Source organism: Schistocerca gregaria, chromosome 1 (assembly GCF_023897955.1).
Source record: "Schistocerca gregaria isolate iqSchGreg1 chromosome 1, iqSchGreg1.2, whole genome shotgun sequence".
In the NCBI taxonomy this organism is placed as follows: Eukaryota; Metazoa; Arthropoda; class Insecta; order Orthoptera; family Acrididae; genus Schistocerca; species Schistocerca gregaria.
This window is the reverse complement of record NC_064920.1, coordinates 694,512,342-694,535,798: the sequence shown is the minus strand read 5'-3', so window position 1 is coordinate 694,535,798 and position 23,457 is coordinate 694,512,342. Positions and strand designations below refer to the sequence as shown.

At 45.1% G+C, this 23,457-nt stretch overlaps 1 protein-coding gene across 1 annotated transcript in view; it reads left to right on the top strand.

The window, feature by feature from the left end:
* Positions 1–23,457, top strand: part of LOC126364928 (protein sel-1 homolog 1-like) — an 84,953-nt gene that overhangs the window by 21,787 nt on the left and 39,709 nt on the right. The window contains exon 3 of the mRNA XM_050008097.1: positions 7,324–7,519. Within this exon, the coding sequence (XP_049864054.1) occupies positions 7,324–7,519 (196 nt within the window). The remainder of the gene's footprint in view (positions 1–7,323; positions 7,520–23,457) is intronic.

Genomic DNA, 23,457 nt, shown 5'->3' with positions numbered 1-23,457 from the left:
ACATAATGCCACCCCAAAGCAACAGGGAACCTACACCTTGGTGCAATCACTAGACAGTGTGTCTAAGGCATTCAGCCTGACCAGGTTGCCTCCAAACACGTTGCCGATGATTGTCTGGTTGAAGGCATAAGCGACACTCATCTGTGAAGAGAATGTGTTGCCAATCCTGAGCGGTCCATTCATCGTGTTGTTGGGCCCATTTGTACTGTGCTGCATGCTGTAGTCATTGCACAGATGGACCGTGCCATGGGCACCAGGAATGAAGTTGCGCGTCATGCAGCCCATTGCGCATAGTTAGTTTTAACAAGACATACCGTGGCTGCATGAAAAGCATTATTCAACATGGTGGCGTTGCTGTCAGGGTTCCTCCAAGCCATAACCTGTAGGTAGCAGTCATCCACTGTAGTAGTAGCCCTTGGGCGGCGTGAGGAAGGCATGACATCGACAGTTCCTGTTTCTCTGTATCTCCTCCATGTCCGAACAACATTGCTTTGCTCCACTCCGAGACACCTGGACACATCCCTTGTTGCCCTTCCTGGCACAAAGTAATAATGTGGACACAATCAAACTGCAGTATTGACCGTCTCGGCATGGTTGAAGTAAAGACAACACAAGCCGTGTACCTCTTCCGGGTGGAATGACGAACTGATTGGCTGTCGGACACCCTCCCTGTAGTAGGCACTGCTCATGCGTGGTTGTTTACATCTTTAGGAGGGTTTAGTGACATCTCTGAATAGTCAAAGGGACTGTGTCTGTGATACAATAACCACAATCGATGTCTGTCTTCAGGTGTTCTGCGAACCAGGATGATGCAAAACTTTTTTTGATGTGTGTATATTCTGTAAGTCATTTACTAGATTTCTATCAAAATTGGATAGTGTTTCCAGACGGTTTATAGTCATACTTGATTTGTTTGAGTATGGCTACATGCCTGCTGTTTGTTTACTGAATAGCAGAGTGGCTTCAGTTTGATAAAAAAATGAACATATTAAGCATCGGCACTTTTACCTTGAATACTGTGAACACTACTAATTTGGAATTAAATATATCAGTTGTCCAGAAAAAAATTGTAGGTTATACTTAAAGTATGGTTAACTGTCTGCCACAAATTTATATTATTGAGTAAGAGAATCAAAGATTTGCACACCTTTCTGAGCCACTAACTTTATTGATCATTCTTGTGGAGTTGTATTTTCAAACTGTGACAGATTACTTATTTTTAATTTCGATACTGGAAAGTTCTGGCAGAATGTAATTAATTTAAGAGTAAAGGTAACTACTCACTGAATAGTAGAAGCATTGAGTCGTTGACAGACTCAGAAACAAGACTGGGAACTTACTTTCAGGTGAATCCTTTTGGAAGGAGGAGCAAAATGAGAATCGGAAGTGTGGTCAAGGAAATGTACTGAGGAAGGTGAGACTGTCAGGAAGAAGATGTGTTGCATGCTGAGTGAAGTCAGGGTCCTAGAAATGGGTGGAGATGGGCATAGGGCAGGGTGCTAGCAGAAATTGAAGACAGGAACAAAGGTAGTGTTAAAAGGACAACTCCCATCCACATAGTTCAGAAAAGCTGGTATTAGGGGACATGATTTGAGTGGCATGGATTGTAAAGCAGCCATTGAAATTGAGCATGTTGTGCTCAGCAGTGAGATGCACCACTTGGGTGGTAAAGTCTGCTTATGGCCACAGTTTGGCCATTGCCAGTCAATTGAATGGACAGTTGAGGGGTGGTGGTAGTGCTCACATAAAATGTTGTGCAGAAATTGGAGCAGAACTCGTGCGATGTGGCTGCTTTCTCAGATGGCCCTGCACCTGATGGGATAGGATAAGCCTGTACTAGAATAAGATGTTGTCTGGGTGGGTGAATTGGAAGGCAGGAATGTGAACCATGTGGCAAGGGGTTGGTAATGGATATAGTATATGTGTGGTCCAGGATGTTGTGTACATTGGTTGGGCATTGGAATACCATTCCAGGAGGAACGCTATTGTACCTAATTTCACTGGAGAACGTAGGTTGTAAAGCTGTAGTTAGAAAGCCTGACTCATTGACATTGGGCCTACAATATATACAATATAACTGTGGGTAAATGCTTTTGATGAGTAAATGCTGCGTTACCCCATAATATACACACAAAATTCAAGCTTTTGCAACCAACGGTTGCTCCATCAGGAAAGAGGGAAGGAGAGGGAAAGACAAAAGGATGTGGTTTTTAAGGGAGAGGGTAAGGAGTCATTCCAATCCCAGGAGCGGAAAGACTTACCTTAGGGGGAGAAAATGACAGGTATACACTTGCGCGCACACGTATCCATCCGCACATACACAGACACAAGCAGACATTTGTAAAGGCAAAGAGATTGGGCAGAGATATCAGTCGAGGTGGAAGTACAGAGGCAAAGATGTTGTTGAATGACAGGTGAGGTATGAACGGCGACAACTTGAAATTAGCGGAGGTTGAGGCCTGGTGGGTAACGGGAAGAGAGAATATACTGAAGGGCAAGTTCCCATCTCCGGAGTTCTGACAGGTTGGTGCTAGTGGGAAGTATCCAGATAACCCGGACGGTGTAACACTGTGCCAAGATGTGCTGGCTGTGCACCAAGGCATGTTTAGCCACAGGGTGATCCTCATTACCAACAAAACACTGTCTGCCTGTGTCCATTCATGTGAATGGACAGTTTGTTGCTGGTCATTCCCACATAGAAAGCTTCACAGTGCAGGCAGGTCAGTTGGTAAATCACATGGGTGCTTTCACACGTGGCTCTGCCTTTGATCGTGTATACCTTCCGGTTTACAGGACTGGAGTAGGTGGTGGTTGGAGGGTGCATGGGACAGGTTTTACACCGGGGGCAGTTACAAGTGTAGGAGCCAGAGGGTAGGGAAGGTGGTTTGGGGATTTCATAGAGATGAACCAAGAGGTTATGAAGGTTAGGTGGACGGCGGAAAGACACTCTTGGTGGAGTGGGGAGGGTTTCATGAAGGATGGATCTCATTTCAGGCCAGGATTTGAGGAAGTCCCCCTAAGGTAAATCTTTCCACTCCCGGGATTGGAATGACTCCTTACCCTCTCCTTTAAAACCCACATTCTTTTGTCTTTCCCTCTCCTTCCCTCTTTCCTGATGCAGCAACTGTTGGTAGCAAAAGCTTGAATTTTGTGTGTATGTTTGTGTGCCTATCAACATTCCAGCACTTTCGTTTGGTAAGTTACATCATAGACAAGGCAGTTGGAAATACAAAGCCTGAGTACTGTTTGGCCACAATAACTTGACAATTTTGCTAGTGTTGCCAGAAGTGGAGAAAATCAGCACTACTTGAAAGATATTGAATTGTCTCGGAGTGCTGCCAATGTCAGGTTGTGAAGTATTACAAAAGACTTGCATCCACTAGCAAGTAATTTCTGTAGGAACTCACCGAGATGTTTACATCAGAGTACTTATTACAGAAGTGCAGTTATTATTAAAAACCATTGTTGTTGCATTACTGTTGATAAATAAAAATGGTGCCGAAACACTAAAATAAGAAAATAGAAAAAATTAGTGGTAGAGTACATATTGGTGTTACCAAGAAACACAATTCAGTTGCCTAAAATCAGAGGACTTGACTTGGATTAAAAGCTTTGAGGATGTTGTGCACAAATTTCGAACATCTTTTTAGAATCAAATATTTGACTACGGGAAACAAAATGTGGTGCGGTCTCTCTCCTTTTGGTTTCCTCTGGTTGCATTTAGTACGGCCGTTGGCCTGTAATTATTCAGGTCCATTCTTTTACCCTTCTTATGTGCAAGAGTCATCTGAAGTTTTTCCAATTGCTTGAGACTTTGCAATGGGCAAGAGATTTAGGATAAATACAAGCTAGGTAAGGGGCCAGTGCCATAGAGCACTGTTTGTAAAATCGAATTGGGATTCCATCCATACCTGGTGACTTATTTGTTTTCACCCTTTCAGCTGTTTTTCTACGCCAGGGATGCTTATTATTATGTTGTCCATACAGGAGTCTGTTCAGTGGTCAAATGACGGTATGTTTGGACAATTTTCAAGTGTGAATAATTTCTTAAATGAGAAATTCAAAACATCAACTTTCATTTTGCTATCTTAAACTGCCACACCAGACTGGCACATAGTTCTCCAAACCACAATTTATAACCTGTTTAAACTTTTCTCATAATTTCTCTCTATTAATCTTACTGGAACTAAGTAATGTCAATTCACTGTGTAAGTGAGATGCTGGTAACGGCTCACCTGCTCATTCTAACAGAAAAATTCACCCAGCCTTCTTGACTGATTTATTTATGTTCGTAACCATAGTTGGGACAATGAAACCTCTACATTGTTGCGGTCAATAAGGTCCAGTCTGTTTGTAGCTATAAGATCTAAAATATTTGCATTGCATGAGGGTTACTGAATTAGTTGCTGAAGATAAAATTTCAGAAAATGTGTCCCACAGGGGGCTAACAACTTTTTTGTGAATACATGCTTGGCTACCATTGGGCCCTGACCTGTGCAGCATTACTTACTTTCAATGCTGCGAGCTTATATTTCCACTATCCCATTCCCTCTCCACCTGTCCAACAAATGGTTTTCTTGGTGCAAACTGTAGTTGTACCTGATTTATAATTTGGGACCAGAATTTCCACTTATGGCAATTTCTACAGCCTTTCATTAAATAAACACATGGTCCCCACTGTTTGGTTTCACCTGCCACCAATTTTTAAAATTCTCCGGAAGTGCAGGGGGAGGTCACACAATGAATTGTGTGCTCCACTCCTGTGCCTTTCAATCTTTGCATCCTTCCCTTTAGTAAGATAACACACCCAGTACTGTAGCCATCAAGTGTTATATATATTTGGGATGGGGGGGGGGGGGGGGGGGTTATCAAGTTCCTATACCGTGGTAGCCCCCGGCCATGCAGGAAAACAGTGTTGATGCCTGAGCTGAAAACTCCCCATGTGTACCAAGGAATATGTACCCATGGTGACTGGTGCATGGGAACTCCAAGCAGCGGATTACAGGTCAGGTAGTAGTTGCTGAGGCTGGATAACTTCAATGGGGGAGCCCCTGTTCGGAGAGGGTGGCACCATCCCAGACAAGCCGCAAATTAAGCAGATAAAGTTATCACCCGCTGGTGGCCATATGACCCCAGCAGCCTCTGTGGAAGGAAAGTTCTTGTTTAATACAGGAAGATATGATCCTAAAATTTTTCCCTTACTTGGCAATGGAATAGGAGGAACTTAGGGTTAAGTGGCAAGCAGAGAAATACTTTCCCCATTACTTAGTTTGCACAAGGACTGACGGGGATTCCTTTTTGGCCACAAAGCCCTTATTCTTTGTGGAGAGCAAGGAGATAAGTTTGGGAAAGTGGCAGCTCTCTCTAAAATGAAAAGTGCATCAATTTTGATCAAAACAGCATCCCATGCACACTCACAGACACGGGCACCGCTGACTTGTAACTTATTGGCTAACATACTGGTAACTGTCACTCCCCATAATAATATAAATATGGTTCAGGGCATCATTTTCCACAGAGACCTGCTCTTGCAATCTGATGACAAGCTTCATGCCAACATGGAGCCACAGGTGTATACTTTATCTGTTTTGTGCATAGGGGGCCAGAGCACAAAAAGGTCACTATCGGTGCCTTCATCTAGGCCTATGAGGGCAGTCCACTGTCTGAAAATGTTAAGGTGATGGTATACTGATGTGATGTGAAACCATGTGGCCCCTTCCCCCCAACACGATGCTGCAAGTGTTTGAAATTTGGGCATGTCTTTGCATTGCAACTATAGCCCCATCTGTAGAGATTGTGGACAACTGCTGCATTTGAATGCTCCTTCTGCCCCTCCCCCCATCTGTGTTAACTGTGGAATGCACCATTCTCCTTGCTCACAAGATTGCACCATTTTCCACAAAGAGAAGAAAATAAAAGGATATAAGATCCTGGACAAACTAACTTATCAAGAGGCCAAGAAGTAGTATGACACATTGCACTCAGCATGTGTAACAGCACCATATGCTGCAGCTCTGAGGTTGATATCGCCCTCTTTGGCGCTGGTGCTCCCAGCTGTTACACCTACTACAGTGGGTCCTCAGGGCTGCTTGACCAAGCCTGCCTCACTGATGGTTGGGGGCTCTCCTCTTGCTGCTTCCCTCTCACCTATTTTGGGATGATTGGCTTTTGACTCAGCAGGGATATTGGTCCACATCTCCCAGCTGGAGACAAATCACCTTCCACTAGTTTCTCTCACCAGGAAGAGATTCCTCAGGTCACTTCCTTCCAAGGCTTGTTCTGGTCTAAAACTGTTTACTAACTAGTGACTGAAGGAGCCACAAGCTGCTGGTCACAGGGCTTTGCAATCATCACCATTACCTGAAACTGATTCACAGAAGCCTTCGCAATCATCCAAATCCTGTAAGGAGAGGAAAGATAAGAAAGAGTCCTCCAAGAAGGAGATTTTGGTGACTCCAACGTCACCAGATCCTGCCCGTTCCACCTCTGTATCAGAGGTGGAGAATCTGACAGCCCCTGATGCCGCAGGTTGTACCACGCGTCGGAACCTGTAACCTGTGTGTGTTGATGCCTTAACCCTTCTGCCAGTGGCAGCAGGTGATCATAGTGTATAATTTGCCCCCTTGGCCCCTTTGTGGCCTCAAAGTACTACAACATTATTCTCCAGTAGAATTTTGGCGTTTTTTCCACTACCTGGCTGAGCTACATCTTTTCAGAACTATGCTTGCCTTCTGCATTGCCCTTCAGAAGACTTGGTTTCCAGCAACAATGCGTACAAGAGGAACTGTGTTTTGCCTTTTTGCTTCATATCTCATGTCTAGGACACACAAAAGGAACAAAAACATTAAAGTGTTATTTTCTAATTAGCATTGGCTGATGCTCAGTAATATTATATTTATTGCATTATTCTATCACTCATCACAAACAAGACAAGACACAATATTCATCAATGGCTATTACTTAGCTGTGTTTTGGTTTGATTACTAAAATTGGTAGAACCTTCAGAATATACACTGTGGATACAATTTAGGATGAAGAAGCTGTGGTGCAAAAGGTGAACAGACAAGTTATTGTGACAACAGGAAAGTAGTAAGTAGGGCTGAGAAACTTGAGGGGAGGAGGCACGGGAGAGGGGGCAAGAAAGGAAGAAAATCTAACTTTTGGAACTACAAAGTTAATTCCTTTTTGAGGAGAAAGAGGTGGAGTAAGGATAGACTCAGGTGCGATAAATAAGCTAAAAGTAGTAGTTACTAACATTTTTCAAAATCTGATGGTTTGTTATTTTCGTGTTTCCTACAGATTGTTGTGCATTGTGTATTTTAGGGTATGGGTTTCCTTTATGCTGCTGGCCTCACTGTGAATGTCAGCCAAGCACGTGCATTGGTGCATTACACATTTGGGGCAATTGGAGGAAGTGCGTGGGCTCGCATGGCTCTTGGTTACCGCTACGTGTCTGGGGTCAACCTGGTGGGAAGCTGTGAGCGAGCCCTTGACTTCTACAGGAAAGTGGCAAGTAAAGGTACAGAAAATTTAATGAGTGTGCTGTCGCATGATGATTAAACTAATTAAAAACTAATTAATGAGATGAAACATAGAGGCTTACAGGAACTGGTTTTAAGTGTTATTGACAATAAAATGAATATTAGTTGATATGTGATCGGAGGCTTTCCCGGCATGTGTGCTGTTTCCAGGGCTCTCAAGTATTCAGCTGGATGTGATCATTCTAGTCCCACAATAATTCAGCGAATAACCTTTCTGCCATCATTGGGTGGTTCTGATAGAATGGTCTGTCTGCTTAGTGTCAGTGTTATTTATGTCCATCATCAGACTTGGATACCCTGTGCCAACGTTCCAATTGCAGCCGTTCACATTCCATTTGCAAGCACTGATGCTTCGATAGCAGCTGCCGACAATCCATTTGCAGGTGCTGACCCAGGTCCGCGCCGTCCCCAGCGTCGCGCTAGGTGGTGCAAGATGGAGAATCCCGTGGAGTGTCCCTGGTGGCAGTCATGGAATGACATTTTGTCTGCTTGGAGCATGATTCCTTGATGGAGCTAAGGAATGGTTTCCATGCCTTGCTGGAGTTGAAAACCTGTCTCGGTTTATGGGATTGTCCGTTACGCAAATTTCGATGGCCTCTTGAAGATGATGTCCCAGTAGAAACTGGTAGGGGCCAGAATTTTGGTCTCTTCATATTTCGCGTTGTGTCCAGTTTCCAAGCACTGTTCTGTCAGTACCGATTTCTTGGACTAACCTAGGTGCGTATGGCGTTGGTTTTGTTTGCAGCGGTCTTGTACTGTTCGGATTGTTTGACCGATGTAGGATTTGCTGAAACCACGTGGAATATTATATATGGCCACTTTCTTGAGGCCCAATCTGTCTTTCACTGTCCCCAGTAAGGCACGTACCTTGGGCGGTGGTTGGAAGACCATGTCAATTTTGTGCTGTTTTAGCAGTCTACCAGTTTTTAATGTCAGGTTGCCTGCATACGGCAGAAAGGCAAGGCCTGGTTCCTCGTCTTTATACTGTTCTTCATCTGGGTTCCTGCTGTGTTTCCGTTGTCTGAGGGCTGTCTGGATCTGTCGATTGCTGTATGTGTTCTTGCGGAACACATTTTCTAGGTTTTTGATTTTTTTTTTTTTTTTTGTGCAAATTTTGTTTGTCCGATAATGAGTATGCCCTGTGAACCAGTGTGCTGAGCATCCCGTTGAATTGTGCAGGATGGTGGCAACTTGAGGCATGTAAATATAAGTCTGTATGTGTAGATTTGCGGTACATGCTGTGACCCAGTGTGCCATTTGATCTCCGCTCTAAAAGTACATCCAAAAAGGGTAATTTCCCTTCCTTCTTAATTTCCATTGTGAACTGTATGTTGTCATGGCTGGAATTTAGATCTACATCTGTAGATGACTAGGTCCGTGGGGCCAGATGACACATGTCATCCACGTATCTGAAAAAACACACCAGTTTCCATTCAGCTGCTTGTAGTGCCTCTTCTTTGAAACTCTCCGTAAATAAGTTGGCTACCACTGGCGAGAGAGGGCTCCCCATAGCCACACTGTCAGTCTTCTTGTAGTATTGGCCATTGAAAACAAAGTATATGGATGTAAGTACGTGCCTGAAAAGTTGTCAACTCGGGACAAAACTTCTCGCTGATAGGGTGGATCAAATTTTCTGGTGAAAAGTGACAAGACATCAAAGCTGACCTGAATGTCTGTTTCTCATAGGGCGAGCTCCTTGAGATGATGTATGAAGTCCGTTGAGTTCAGAATATACTGTTCGCACTTTCCCACGTACGATCTGAGCACACCTTCCAGGTGGTGTACGAGAGGGTACGTGGGCACCCCTATGTTGCTGACAATGGGATGCACCCCTTCCGTATGTGTCTTAGGGAGGCCGTATGTTCTCGGAGCTACTGCGGAGTGCTGTCAAAGTCTTTCAATGTCCTTCTCCTCAATTGTGCAATTTTTCAGTAGGGTAGCAGCGCCTCCAAGGTGAAACCGACCACCAGCACATCTCATGGGAAGAAAGAGCGGCAGTTCTAGCCCTCAGAGAAGACAGAGACCATTGTCCTGCCTGCTGACAAAGGAAACACCACAGTCATTCTGAACAGACAGGACTATGAACAGAAGATGCTCAAACTGCTTGATGACCCTGCATACCGGAAGATCGAGACATACCCGACCAACAGGATACTAATAAGCACTGCCACCCTACTGAAAAATGGTGAAATTGAGGAGAAGGATACCAAAAGACTTAGACAGCACTCTGCAGTAGCTCCGAGAATATACATCCTCCCTAAGACACTTAAGAGGTGCATCCCATTGTCAGCAACATACGGTCGGGTGCTCACGTACCCTCTCGCACAACACCTGGCAGGCGTGCTCAGACTGTATGTGGGAAAATGCAAACACCGTATTCAGAACTCAACGGACTTCATTTGTCGTCCCAAGGAGCTGACCCTAAGAGAAACAGATGTTGTGGTCAGCTTTGAATATTGTCACTTTTCACACGGGTCCCACTAGACGATTCAATCCGCCTTATCATCGAGAACTTTGGTTCTGAGTTGACACAACTTTTCAGGCATGTACTTACATTCACCTAATGCGTCTTCAATGGCCAATATTATTCGCAGACTGACAGTGTGGCCATGGAGAGCCCTCTCTCACCAGTGGTAGCCAACTTATTTGTGGTGTGTTTTGAAGAGGAGGCACTACAAGCAGCCAAATGGAAACTGGTGTGTTTTTTCCAATACGTGGACAACACATTTGTCATCTGGCCCCAAGGACCTGGTCATGTACAGACTTAGATCTAAATTCTGTCCAGACAACATACAATTCACAATGGCAATTGAGAAGGAAGGGAAATTACCCTTTCTGAATGTACTTGTAGAGCGGAGTTCAAATGGCACACTGGGTCATAGCATATACTGCAAGCCTACACACGTGGACTTATATTTACATGCCTCGAGTTGCCACTATCCCTCACAACTCAACAGGGTGCTCAACACACTGGTTCACAGGGCATCCTTGATATTGTACGAACAAATTCTGCACAAAGAACTCGCACTTAGAGAATGTGTTCCGCAAGAATGGGTAAAGCAATTGACAGATCAAGACAGCCCTCAGACAATGGAAACACAGCTGGAACCCAGATGAAGAACAGTCTAAAAATGAGGAACCAGACCTTGCCTTTCTAACCTATGTTGGCAACCTGACATCAAAACTTGGGAGACTGATAAATCAACACAAAATTGACATGGTCTTCCAACCACCGTCCAAGTTATGCACCTTGATGGGGACAGTGAAAGGCGGATTTGGCCCCAAGAAAGTGACCGTATATAATATTCCATGTGGTTGCGGCAAATCCTATATCGGTCAAACAATCCAAACAGTCTAAGACCGCTGCAAAGAACAAACACGCCACATACACCTAGGCCAGCTCAACAAATCGGCACTGGCAGAACACTGCTTGGAAATTGGACACAACACGAAATACAAAGAGAGCAAGATTCTGGCCCCTACCAGCTTCTACAGGGACAGCATCTTCAAGAGGCCATTGAAATTTGCATAACAGACAGTCTCATAAACCGAGGCACAGGTTTTTAACTCAGCAAGGCACAGAAACCATTACTTAGCTCCATCAAGGAATCACTCCTCAAGCGTACACAAGATTCTTACACGATGGCCACCAGGGACACTCCACAGGATTCTGCATCTTCCACCACCCGATGCGAAGCCAGGGACGATGTGGACCTGGGTCGGGGGCCGCAATTGAAGCGTCAGTGCTTGCAATTGGAATATCGGCAGCCGCAATTGGACTGTCCAACGCAGGGAATTGAATCCCTACTGATGGACATAAATAACACTTACAATGACCAGATAATCCATTCCATCAGGACCACCTGATGATGGTGGAAACGTTATTCGCTGAAATATCGTGGCACTTAAACGATCACATCCGGCTGGAAAACCAGAGAGCCCTGGAACTGTGAATATTAGTTATTAAGTGTAGTGTACCATTGCTACTTTCTGTTCATATCTCATATTCTTTGTTTGTTTCATTCAAGTTTTATTTTACATAACTGAGACACGTTAATTAGAACTAAGAGATCAAAACACAATGAATAACATCAGTTATGTTATTGTCTGTCTTTCAGAATTCTCTGTGCAGCATGAGAAGTGGCCACAAATGACATTTCTATAAATCATGTACCGTCTGTTCATCATTTAATGTATGAGGGGGGAGGGGGGGGGGGGGGGGTAGAGAGGAAAAGTTAAATGTTACTTCATCTGTAACCATGTGCTTCTTCATATGGTGTTTACTAAAATCTTAATTACTGTTCAGTGCTACTTATTTTGCCCATTCCCCATTTGAGCATCTGCCAGTTACAAGAGCAGATGGTTTTCAATATCATTTACCTTTTGTTGCCCTGAGCTATTGTATCAATTTTTGTTGGAGCTGAGCAACAAGAAGTGGCTGTTGCCCATTGCTTCCACTATTGATCATGGGCAGTTCTCACTCTGCAGAAGCATATCAGAGTTCTTATCATTTTGCCAGTACCTCTTTTTATTAGTTTTTGCCACTCTTACCATTGTAGTTTTAGCTGTCTATAAATATGTTAATAAACCATTGACCTTTACTAAATAGACAATTATCCTTACTAATCCAGTTTTATTGGGTGGCTTCTCCCTCTATAATTCTATTTCTAAATCATTACAGGGCAGTATGATTTATCATGTTCTAAGAACTTGTAAGCAATTAACACAGTGAAAACTAATCTTGTCTTGAACAGTTTTTTTCCACATAAAAGTGGCAATCTTAAATGTCGGTTACTGGCTGTCATTCCACAGCAATTCCATATTCCTCGGTTTTATTCTGCCCTCTGTTTCTTAGACATGAGTCCTGAATTTTGGTAAGTATATGTTCATATGTTGTACCTGTTGTCAACTTCACCCACATAACTCTAGCTATTGTGCATTGGATTTTATTCATGTAATTAAAATTTGGATTATGATAAGGAATATAACATACTGTAAAAAAGAGTAACCTTTTAGGCTCTATCTCCTGTGCAAGCACCTAGCTTATTAGTGGGAGTTTACACGGCTGCTTGACACAGGAATGCAGCTTTTTATTTAATTGCTGTAATTATTTGTAGAACAGTAATTAAATTCTCAGAAATTTTTAACATTTCAACTTAAAACATACATTACCAACCAAAATGAATTTTTGGTGTAGCATGCCTTGAAACAATCTTCAAAACAAAGTGCTACACTGCATTATCTGCATCCGAATGATGTTTCCTTTCATTTTCTTGTCTTCTTGCAGCAAGCTGCACATCTGTGTAGGCTAACATTTTTCTGCATGGGTTGGATCTTCTCAGTAAAATGCCTTTCTGTGATCCATTCAGGCATAGCAGTTTCTGTAGGTGCCCTCATCGAAGTGAAGTTTCGCTTTTCTTGTGACTTTCCAGCAGTTGTGATACAGAAGCAGCCTGAAAATTAAGTGTTTTTTCTTTAGTCTTTTCACTGGCTTTCTAAACTGAAATATCGTCAGCCTTCTGAACATTTTCATATACCACTTTACCTTTTTTTTAAAAATATTTTCTAGCCCTTCAGATCTACACCATCATAATAGAATTGGATTGTATAATGCGTTGACGCTTTCTTACCTCATTGCTCCCTTTTGTTGTTGTAGCAACTGCGTTGTTATGAAATATTGAAATAAAGGCTGCCTGTTTCTTGTGCGCTCATTTCAGCACCATGAGAGATATGTTATGACTTTACCTTTCTTGAATCTTGGATTTTTCAACACATCAGGTACTTTCATCCCATTCCGTCAAAGTGTGCCAGGTACATTTATTCCTTTTCCTTTCAAAAAGTGACAGGCATGTAAGTTTTTATAGTAGTTCTCCATGCAGAGAGTATCACCGAAGTTGAAAAGAGGCTCAAGTTTTACTACAATTTGTCTGACATTCAGATTATCATTAAAAATAATTTTTGTTTCTGTCTCTGTGGAACTTCCTGTATAAATTACAAATTGCCACAAATATTTTGTAGATGATATGCATGTGTGTGTTATAGCTTTCTCTTCAGATTTGCTGCTTTTAAAGCTAGGGTTTTTCCCATAATCTAGAAATTAATCAATAGAATTGTTCTACTATGTTTAATAAATTTTTAAACATATCATTAAAATGCTGAACATCAGAGCCCAACTTGACCAATCTTTTATTCCTCAAAATGCATGTAGCTCCTAATTGTTTACAAAATAACGGAATCTACAAAGTATTCTATAAAGTTTTGAGATTGCAGTCAATTGATGTCAACTTCTTGCCATGGTACTTGGCTGACAACCATTCAGCCATTTTCAGGTAAGCATTTTACACTCGTTGTCAACTTTATTCCAAAATTTGGCACAGACACACACATGCATAGGCAGCTGCTCTATAAGCACCTTCTGTCGAGTTTAGAACACTCTTGAATACTGCTGCATTTATAGAACTCAGGTGCATGCATAATGGTGATACTGCACACAGGCCCTCTATCAGAATGCGGACTCACAGAGTTAAAATTCATGTGAAATTAATAAAATTAATTGTCGCTAGATGTGTTTTTAGGCATAAAATGTTTTCTTTCTGAATATGTTAAAGAAATCACTAGCTCCCAAGTCTTATCCTGTTGAAAGATGCCCTCACCATTAATAAGATCTACTGCAAAATTTATTTCCACAGATTCCTTAATATATGAATCTCTGAAGGTTCTCATCATGGCCAAGATATCTCTGGCAGAATAATCCATAGAACGTCCTGTGGAGATACAATGCTCTGCTGTGGCCTCCTTACTGGGCTGTGAAAGGAGAGTGTGGTGATAATGTTCAACGCCCCTTTCACATACTATGTGTGTGGCCTGACCAATGTAGGCTTTGTCACACTGGCAAGGTATTGAGTACCTCCAACTTGCCACAAATCCAGATCATCCTGTAATGAACCGAGAACAACAGAAGTCTTTGTAGATGGCTGGAAGATAACTTTAACATAATATTTCCTAATTTTGATGGTATATTGCCAGCATATGGGAGGAATGCCCTGGACTTGCCGCTCCTACTCCTCTTGATTTTGTTGGTGGACACATTTCTTGTTTCTCGAAACTGTGTTCATCTGATGTGGAGAATATCCATTATCTCTGAACACAGATTGTAGATGATCCTGCTCCTGTGTAAAGCTCTCTTTGCCAGACGTATGTGCTCAGTGTACCAAAGTTTGTAGGGCACCCATAGTTTTTTATGGGTGGTAGCAGCTAGATGCCTGAAAATATGGATTTGTATGTGTGAGCTGATGGTAAATTGAATGCCCCAGTGATCCATCCACTTTCCGGCTAACCAAGAGGTCCAGAAATGGCAGACAGCTGCCCTTCTCCACTTCAATCCTAAAGTTTATAATCTCATGAATTGAATTCTGATGGTGCGAAAATGATGACAGTTCTTCATCGTGGGACCACGCCTTTAAAAGTATCATCTAAATTTTGCCTGAAGACTTTTGATTTAAATTCCTCCGAATCAAGTGTTCTTTCCCCAGTCTTCCCCCAAAAAAGTTTGCTACCATCAGCCCATCCCTCTCGTCATAGTCCAGTACTGTGGTGAATCAAGGACACAGCAGTCACTGTCCAACACTGCTGACAGGTTCTGCAATGATTTAAATGACACGCTTCACAGATCGACCTCCTTGTTTTTAAGTGTCTCTCTGCTAAGGCTCACTACCTTATTAAACAGAGTAAAAAAGGAATTCTGGGAGTGCTGTGTTTCCTCCTTGGTGACGTATTGCTCTTCATTGCAGGTTTAGTCCAAGCTCCATAGCGTTCTGGACTGCCAGTGAAAATCTCTGTCCAGGGTCTTATCCTCCAGGGTGCTCTGTGTGCTGATCCCTTGGTCCTTGCGGAACACTTCGCGATGCACTTTGTGACAGCATTGGCATCCTCTTCCTGTCCTGCTACTTTTCTCCAGCAGAAATGCAGAGTTGCATAGACACCCCCCTCTGTTTCAAGCCCCACCAAATTGAACTCTTCGTTTAATGGGAATTCTTGCAGGCTCTTACATCTTCATATGACCCAGCCCCAGGCCCATATAGAAAAACCAGAGGATCGGACACTTAAACGTTACCCAGAGGCAACATCTACTCAGGATCTTCATCTGCATTTGGGTCATGGGTGCCCTCCCTCTCCCAATGGCAAGACAGTATAGTTATCCTCGTCCTTAAACCTGGGAAGAATCCAATGTCTCTACAGCTACTGCCGCTCTCCTACGAATCCAGGGGTTAGAATAGGCCCAAGGTATTCCTGCCTGTCGTAAGAGGCGACTAAAAGGAGTCCCTCCCCCTCAAGTGGGTAGTTAGCGCCTGCGTCCGGAGACGGACGGTTTCACGACCTATATTTGCGGTCATTTTGGTTTGTTCACTTCTTCTGGTTTCTTCCTTCCTTTGGTTGGTTCCTTTCTTTGTTCTTCTCCATCTCATTGTCTTACTTACTCTTTCCCTTGCCTTCTTCTCCTTGCCTTCTTCTCCTTGCCTTCTTCTCCTTGCCTTCTCTGGTCTCCGCCTCGGCATTTGAGACAGTCTGTCCTTTCTTTCCCTCTCTTCTTTCTTTTTCCTCCCTGTGCATGCCTGACGGCAGACCCACGCGTTCGCACGTGTAGCCGGTGACGGGGGTAACGCGTAATTCCCCGCCCTGGGTAGACAATTAAGGCACGCACGTACCCCCTGGTAAAGGCCAGGCCCAGGGAGGGGTGATTGCCTGAGCTGAAACCCTCCGACCATGCCGATTGGTCCCTCCGTCCGTTTCTTGGGAAGTGTGAACAAACACCTAAGGCGGGAGTGCCCTCTGAGAGGGTCCCCACAAGGCAGGAGCGCGCCATCGGAGACACTGGCAATCATGGGGGATTCCTCCGCAATGGATTTCACTTCTTCTTCTCTCTCGACTTCTGCCCACGAACGGAAACTTGACCAGCCACGAGTGACAAAAGTACTACCGCCAGCCCCACAGTTCCTCGTAGTTTCTCGATCTGAGGACGAAAAAGATTTTTCCTCTGTCAACCATTTCATTATCCAGAAGGGCGTAGATGCCATAGCTGGATCTGTCAAGTCTTGTACCAGGTTGCGTAACAGTACCTTGTTACTAGAAATTGAGAGCTCCTTTCAGGCACAAAAACTGCTTCGGGTCACACTCCTGTACACGTTCCCTGTCTGGGTGGAGGCTCACCACACTTTAAATTCGTCTCGTGGTGTGGTATATACTATATCACTTGACGGATTGACTGACGAGGAGATTCAGTCTTTCCTCGCTGAGCATGACGTGACGGCTGTCCATAGGGTCATGAAAAAGGTCAACAATGACCTTGTACCGGCCTGGACACTTTTCTTGACATTTGATAGTGTTCATCTGCCGTCACTCATCAAAGCGGGCTACGAGGTTATTTCTGTTCGCCCCTATGTCCCGACACCTACGCGCTGCTACCAGTGTCAGCGTTTTAATCACACTCACCAGTCTTGTTCCAACACGGCTAAAAGTGTCACTTGTGGCAGGGATGCCCATGAGGGTGACTGTCCACCTCCGTCTCCTCATTGTGTGAACTGTCAGGGTGACCATGCAGCGTCCTCCCGCGACTGTCCCATCTACAAGGAAGAACACTGTATCCAAGAAATTCGGGTCAAAGAGAAAGTGTCCACCTCCGCTGCTCGCAAGCTATTTGCTAGTAGTAAGCCCACGTTGCTCCCAGCGGGGAAATATAGTACTGTCCTCGCCTCTCCTCGGACTACCAGGGAGGTGGTGACGCAGACATGCAATCTGACCTTCAGCCCTGTTGTCCATTCGGCCAGTGCTAAGATCGCCCGGTCGATGTCTCCTCTTCCTCCCATCACCCCTCAGACACAAGCACCTCCATCAGCTTCTGCCAAGACAAAGACCCAGAAGTCAGATGCACGGGCCTTCAAGAAGGAACCGTCTTGTGCAGACCTCCTACGTACCTCGAACTCTCAGCCATCGACCAATACTTCCACAAAACGACCTTCCAAGAAGGCTTATAGGAAGCACAGTTCTCCTTCCCCGCCACGGCGCATTTCTTCTCCTGCGCCACCCAGCGGTTGCCGCCCCAGCCCGTCATTCGTTTTGCCTGGCCGCACCACTGGTAGCAGAACATCTGGCCGTTCACCAGCGGAGGAAGGTCCCCCTCCCGGCCATCTGAACAAGATGGCCGAGGAACCTATAGAACAAATGGACGATGACTGTCTGCCTACTGCTAGCGGCGGCAGTGCTCGCTCGAAGCCGGGCCCTCAGCGACCTTGGAGATGACCCCTTCTTGCATCATCTTCTTCTTCTCACAATGGCACTTATTCAGTGGAATATTCACAGCATTTACTCCAACTGAGAGGACTTGAAATTGCTGCTCCACTTGCACCGTCCGCTCGTCGTAGCCCTCCAGGAAATGAAGCTACGCCCATGCGATCACATTGCCTTGGCACACTACACCTCTGTGCGTTTTGACCTACCACCTGTGGCAGGTATTCTGGCTCATGGAGGGGTTATGTTGCTGGTCCGGGATGATATCTACTATGATCCCATCACATTGCACACCGGCCTGCAGGCAGTTGCCATCCGCATTACTCTCCCCACTTTTACATTTTCCATTTGTACCGTTTACACTCCATCGTCGTCTGCCGTTACCAGGGCAGACATGATGCAAATTATTGCTCAGCTACCTGCACCATTTTTGTTAACTGGAGACTTCAATGCTCTCCATCCTCTTTGGGGCTCTCCAGCATCCTGTCCGAGGGGCCCCCTGTTAGCAGATGTTTTCAATCAGCTCAATCTTGTCTGCCTCAATACTGGCGCCCCTCCTTTCCTTCAGACACATCTCACACCTATTCCCATTTAGACCTCTCTGTAAGTACTGCCCAACTTGCACGCCGGTTTGAGTGGTATGCACTTTCTGATACATATTCGAGCGACCACTTCCCGTGTGTTATCCATCTCCTGCATCATACCCCATCTCCGTGCTCAACTAGTTGGAACATCTCCAAAGCAGACTGGGGGCTCTTCTTTTCCAGGGCGACCTTTCAGGATCAAACCTTCACAATCTGCGATAGTCAAGCCGCACACCTCACGGAAGTCATTCTCACTGCTGCTGAATATTCCATCCCTCACACTACTTCTTCTCCACGTCGCGTACCGGTCCCCTGGTGGACCGCAGAATGTAGAGACACTTTACGTGCTCGTCGACGTGCTTTACGCACCTTTAAACGCCACCCTACAGTGGCGAATTGTATAAATTATAAACGATTACGTGCGCAGTGTCATCGTATTATTAAAGAAAGCAAGAAATCCAGCTGGGCTGCTTTCACAAGCACCTTCAACAGTTTTACTCCTTCTGTTGTCCGGGGTAGCCTGCGCCGGCTATCTGGTACTAAGGTCCACTCACCAGTTTCTGGCTTGACGGTCGCGAATGACGTTCTTGTGGCCCCTGAGGATGTCTCCAATGCCTTTGACCACTTTTTCGCAGAGGTTTCGAGCTCCGCTCATTACCCCCCTGCCTTCCTCCCCCGAAAACAGGCAAAGAAGGCTAGGCCACCTAACTTCCACTCCTCGAATCGTGAAAGTTATAATGCCCCATTCACCATGCGGGAACTACGCTCCAGGGCCTGATTCTATTCATATTCAGATGCTGAAGAACCTTTCTCCTGCGGGTAAAGGTTTCCTTCTTCGTACTTACAATCACTTCTGGATTGAGGGACATGTTCCCACATGCTGGCGCGAGTCTATTGTTGTACTGATTCCTAAGCCGGGGAAGGACAAGCACTTACCTTCCAGTTATCGACCCATCTCGCTTACCGCTCTGCTGTTGACCATCTGGTTACCTTGTCGACCTTCATTATGAATAACTTCTTGCGGAAGCGCCCGACCGCGGCTGTGTTCTTTGATTTGGAGAAGGCTTACGACACCTGTTGGAGGGCGGGCATTCTCCGCACCATGCATACATGGGGCCTTCGCGGTCGCCTCCCTCTTTTTACTCGTTCCTTTTTAAAGGATCGACAGTTCAGGGTACGTGTGGGTTCTGTCCTGTCAGACAACTTTCGCCAGGAGAATGGGGTGCCACAGGGCTCAGTTTTGAGCGTCGCTCTCTCCAATAATGGATTGCCTCCCAGCTGATGTATCAGGCTCCTTTTTCGTGGAAGATTTTACCGTCTATTGCAGCATGCAGCGTACATGTTTCCTGGAGCGCTGTCTTCAGCGTTCTCTTGACCGTCTTTACTCCTGGAGTGTCGCCAATGGCTTCCGTTTTTCTGCCCAGGAGACGGTCCGTATTAACTTCTGGCGCTACAAAGAGTTTCTCCCACCGTCCTTATGACTCGGTCCCGTTGCTCTTCCATTCGTGGAGACAACAAAATTTTTAGGTCTCACATTTGACAGGAAACTTAGCTGGTCTCCGCATGTGTCTTATTTGGCTGCCCGTTGTACCTGTTCTCTAAATGTCCTCCATGTTCTCAGTGGTATGTCGTGGGGAGCAGATCGAACCATCCTACTTCGCCTATATCGGTCGATCGTCCGCTCCAAGCTGGATTATGGGAGCTTCGTATCCTCCTCTGCACGGCCGTCCATCTTACACCGCCTCAACTGAATACAACATCGGGGTTTACGTCTTGTGATCGGAGTGTTTTATACTAGTCCCGTTGAGAGTCTTCATGCTGAAGCCAGTGAATTGCCACTCACCTACCGGCGCGATATACTGCTTTGTCGTTATGCCTGTCGGCTACTGTCAATGCCTGACCAACCATCGTATCGTTCCTTTTTTGACGACTCTCTCGACCGTCAATATAGGTTGTATGTCTCTGCCCTGCTACCCCCTGGAGTTCGCTTTCGTCGCCTCCTTCAACACCTTGATTTTTCAGTCCCTGCAGCCTTTAGAGTGGACTAGAGCCACACGCCACCTTGGCTCCAGGCTCAGGTTCGCATTCACCTTGACCTCAGCTCACTCCCAAAGGCGGTTACCCCGGTTCGGTATACCACTCCCGTTTTGTCGAACTTCTTTCGAAGTTCATTAATATGACCTTAATTTATATAGACTGCTCTAAGACCAATGATGGGCTCGGGTGTTCTTTTATTGTCGGGGCACAAAGTTCCAAATACTGACTACATGGCAATTGTTCGGTTTTCACAGCTGAGCTCTTTGCCCTCTACCAGGCTGTTCTTTACGTCTGCCGCCACCGACATTCTGCTTATGTCTTCTGCTCCGATTCTCTGAGCGCCATCCAGAGCCTCAGTGATCCGTATCTGGATCGCCCTTTTATGCACGCTCTCTTCAGCAGCTGGTGGACGACGGGTCTCCAGTTAGCTTTATGTGGGTTCCTGGCCATGTCGGTATCCCTGGGAACGAAGCTGCAGATGCTGCGGCCAAGGCTGCGGTCCTCCAGCCTCGGACAGCTTCTTGTTGTGTCCCTTCATCAGATTGTAGCAGGGTCATTTGTCGGCACATTTTATCGCTGTGGCATGCCGATTGGGCTGCACTTACGGACAACAAGCTTCGGGCCTTGAAACCTCTTCCCGCGGCTTGGACGTCGTCCTCACGTCCTTCTCGGCGGAGGAGGTCGTTTTGGCCCAGCTACGAATTGGACACTGCTGGTTCAGCCACTGCCATCTGCTGACAGCTGCGCCGGCGCCGTTCTGTCCATGTGGGCAATTGCTGACGGTCCGCCACATTTTAACGTCCTGTCCGGATTTTACTACACTGCGTCTTGATCTTGGCCTGCCATGTACTCTGGATGCCATTTTAGCTGATGACCCAGGAGCTGCTGCTCGTGTTCTTCGTTTTATCAATTTGACACACCTGTCTAAGGACATTTGATTATGCTGTTGTTTTTTAATCCTATGCCTGTTAATACGTCTTTTATAGTGTTGTCCCTTTTAGTTGCTGATTTAACCTTGTGCCTCGCGGTGCATTCCTAACTTAGTCAGGGCGCTAATGACCATTGTAGTTGTGCGCCCAAAAAAAAAAAAAAAAAAAAGCTACTGCCTGATTAGCCTGATGAATGCACTTTGTAGGCTGCTCAAGAGGATGGTTAGTTTCTGATTATGTAGGGGACTCGTATCTCAAGGCCTTTTGTCCCCATATCAGTGTGGCTCTTGGAAAGGTCTCCAACTGACCATTTACTCAGATTCGAAACAGCAATCTGACAGGCTTCTACTAACTTCCAGCACCTTAGGGTTCTCTATGACTCACATAAGGCATAAGACCCCCCCATGAACCATGGACCTTGCCGTTGGTGGGGAGGCTTGCGTGCCTCAGCGATACAGATGGCCGTACCGTAGGTGCAACCACAACGGAGGGGTATCTGTTGAGAGGCCAGACAAACGTGTGGTTCCTGAAGAGGGGCAGCAGCCTTTTCAGTAGTTGCAGGGGCAACAGTCTGGATGATTGACTGATCTGGCCTTGCAACATTAACCAAAACGGCCTTGCTGTGCTGGTACTGCGAACGGCTGAAAGCAAGGGGAAACTACAGCCGTAATTTTTCCCGAGGACATGCAGCTTTACTGTATGATTAAATGATGATGGCATCCTCTTGGGTAAAATATTCCGGAGGTAAAATAGTCCCCCATTCGGATCTCCGGGCGGGGACTACTCAGGAGGATGTCGTTATCAGGAGAAAGAAAACTGGCATTCTACGGATCGGAGCGTGGAATGTCAGATCCCTTAATCGGGCAGGTAGGTTAGAAAATTTAAAAAGGGAAATGGATAGGTTAAAGTTAGATATAGTGGGAATTAGTGAGGTTCGGTGGCAGGAGGAACAAGACTTCTGGTCAGGTGGCTACAGGGTTATAAACACAAAATCAAATAGGGGTAATGCAGGAGTAGGTTTAATAATGAATAGGAAAATAGGAATGCGGGTAAGCTACTACAAACAGCATAGTGAACGCATTATTGTGGCCAAGATAGATACGAAGCCCACACCTACTACAGTAGTACACGTTTATATGCCAACTAGCTCTGCAGATGATGAAGAAATTGAAGAAATGTACGATGAAATAAAAGAAATTATTCAGATAGTGAAGGGAGACGAAAATTTAATAGTAATGGGTGACTGGAATTCGAGTGTAGGAAAAGGGAGAGAAGGAAACATAGTAGGTGAATATGGATTGGGGCTAAGAAATGAAAGAGGAAGCCGCCTAGTAGAATTTTGCACAGAGCACAACTTAATCATAGCTAACACTTGGTTTAAGAATCATGAAAGAAGGTTGTATACGTGGAAGAACCCTGGAGATACTAAAAGGTATCAGATAGATTATATAATGGTAAGACAGAGATTTAGGAACCAGGTTTTAAGTTGTAAGACATTTCCAGGGGCAGATGTGGACTCTGACCACAATCTATTGGTTATGACCTGTAGATTAAAACTGAAGAAACTGCAAAAATGTGAGAAATTAAGGAGATGGGACTTGGATAAACTGAAAGAACCAGAGGTTGTACAGAGTTTCAGGGAGAGCATAAGGGAACAATTGACAGGAATAGGGGAAAGAAATACAGTAGAAGAAGAATGGGTAGCTCTGAGGGATGTAGTAGTGAAGGCAGCAGAGGATAAAGTAGGTACAAAGACGAGGGCTGCTAGAAATCCTTGGGTAACAGAAGAAATATTGAATTTAATTGATGAAAGGAAAAATATAAAAATGCAGTAAATGAAGCAGGCAAAAAGGAATACAAGCGTCTCAAAAATGAGATCGACAGGAAGTGCAAAATGGCTAAACAGGGATGGCTAGAGGACAAATGTAAGGATGTAGAAGCTTATCTCACTAGGGGTAAGATAGATACTGCCTACAGGAAAATTAAAGAGACCTTTGGAGAGAAGAGAACCACGTGTATGAATATCAAGAGCTCAGATGGCAGCCCAGTTCTAAGCAAAGAAGGGAAGGCAGAAAGGTGGAA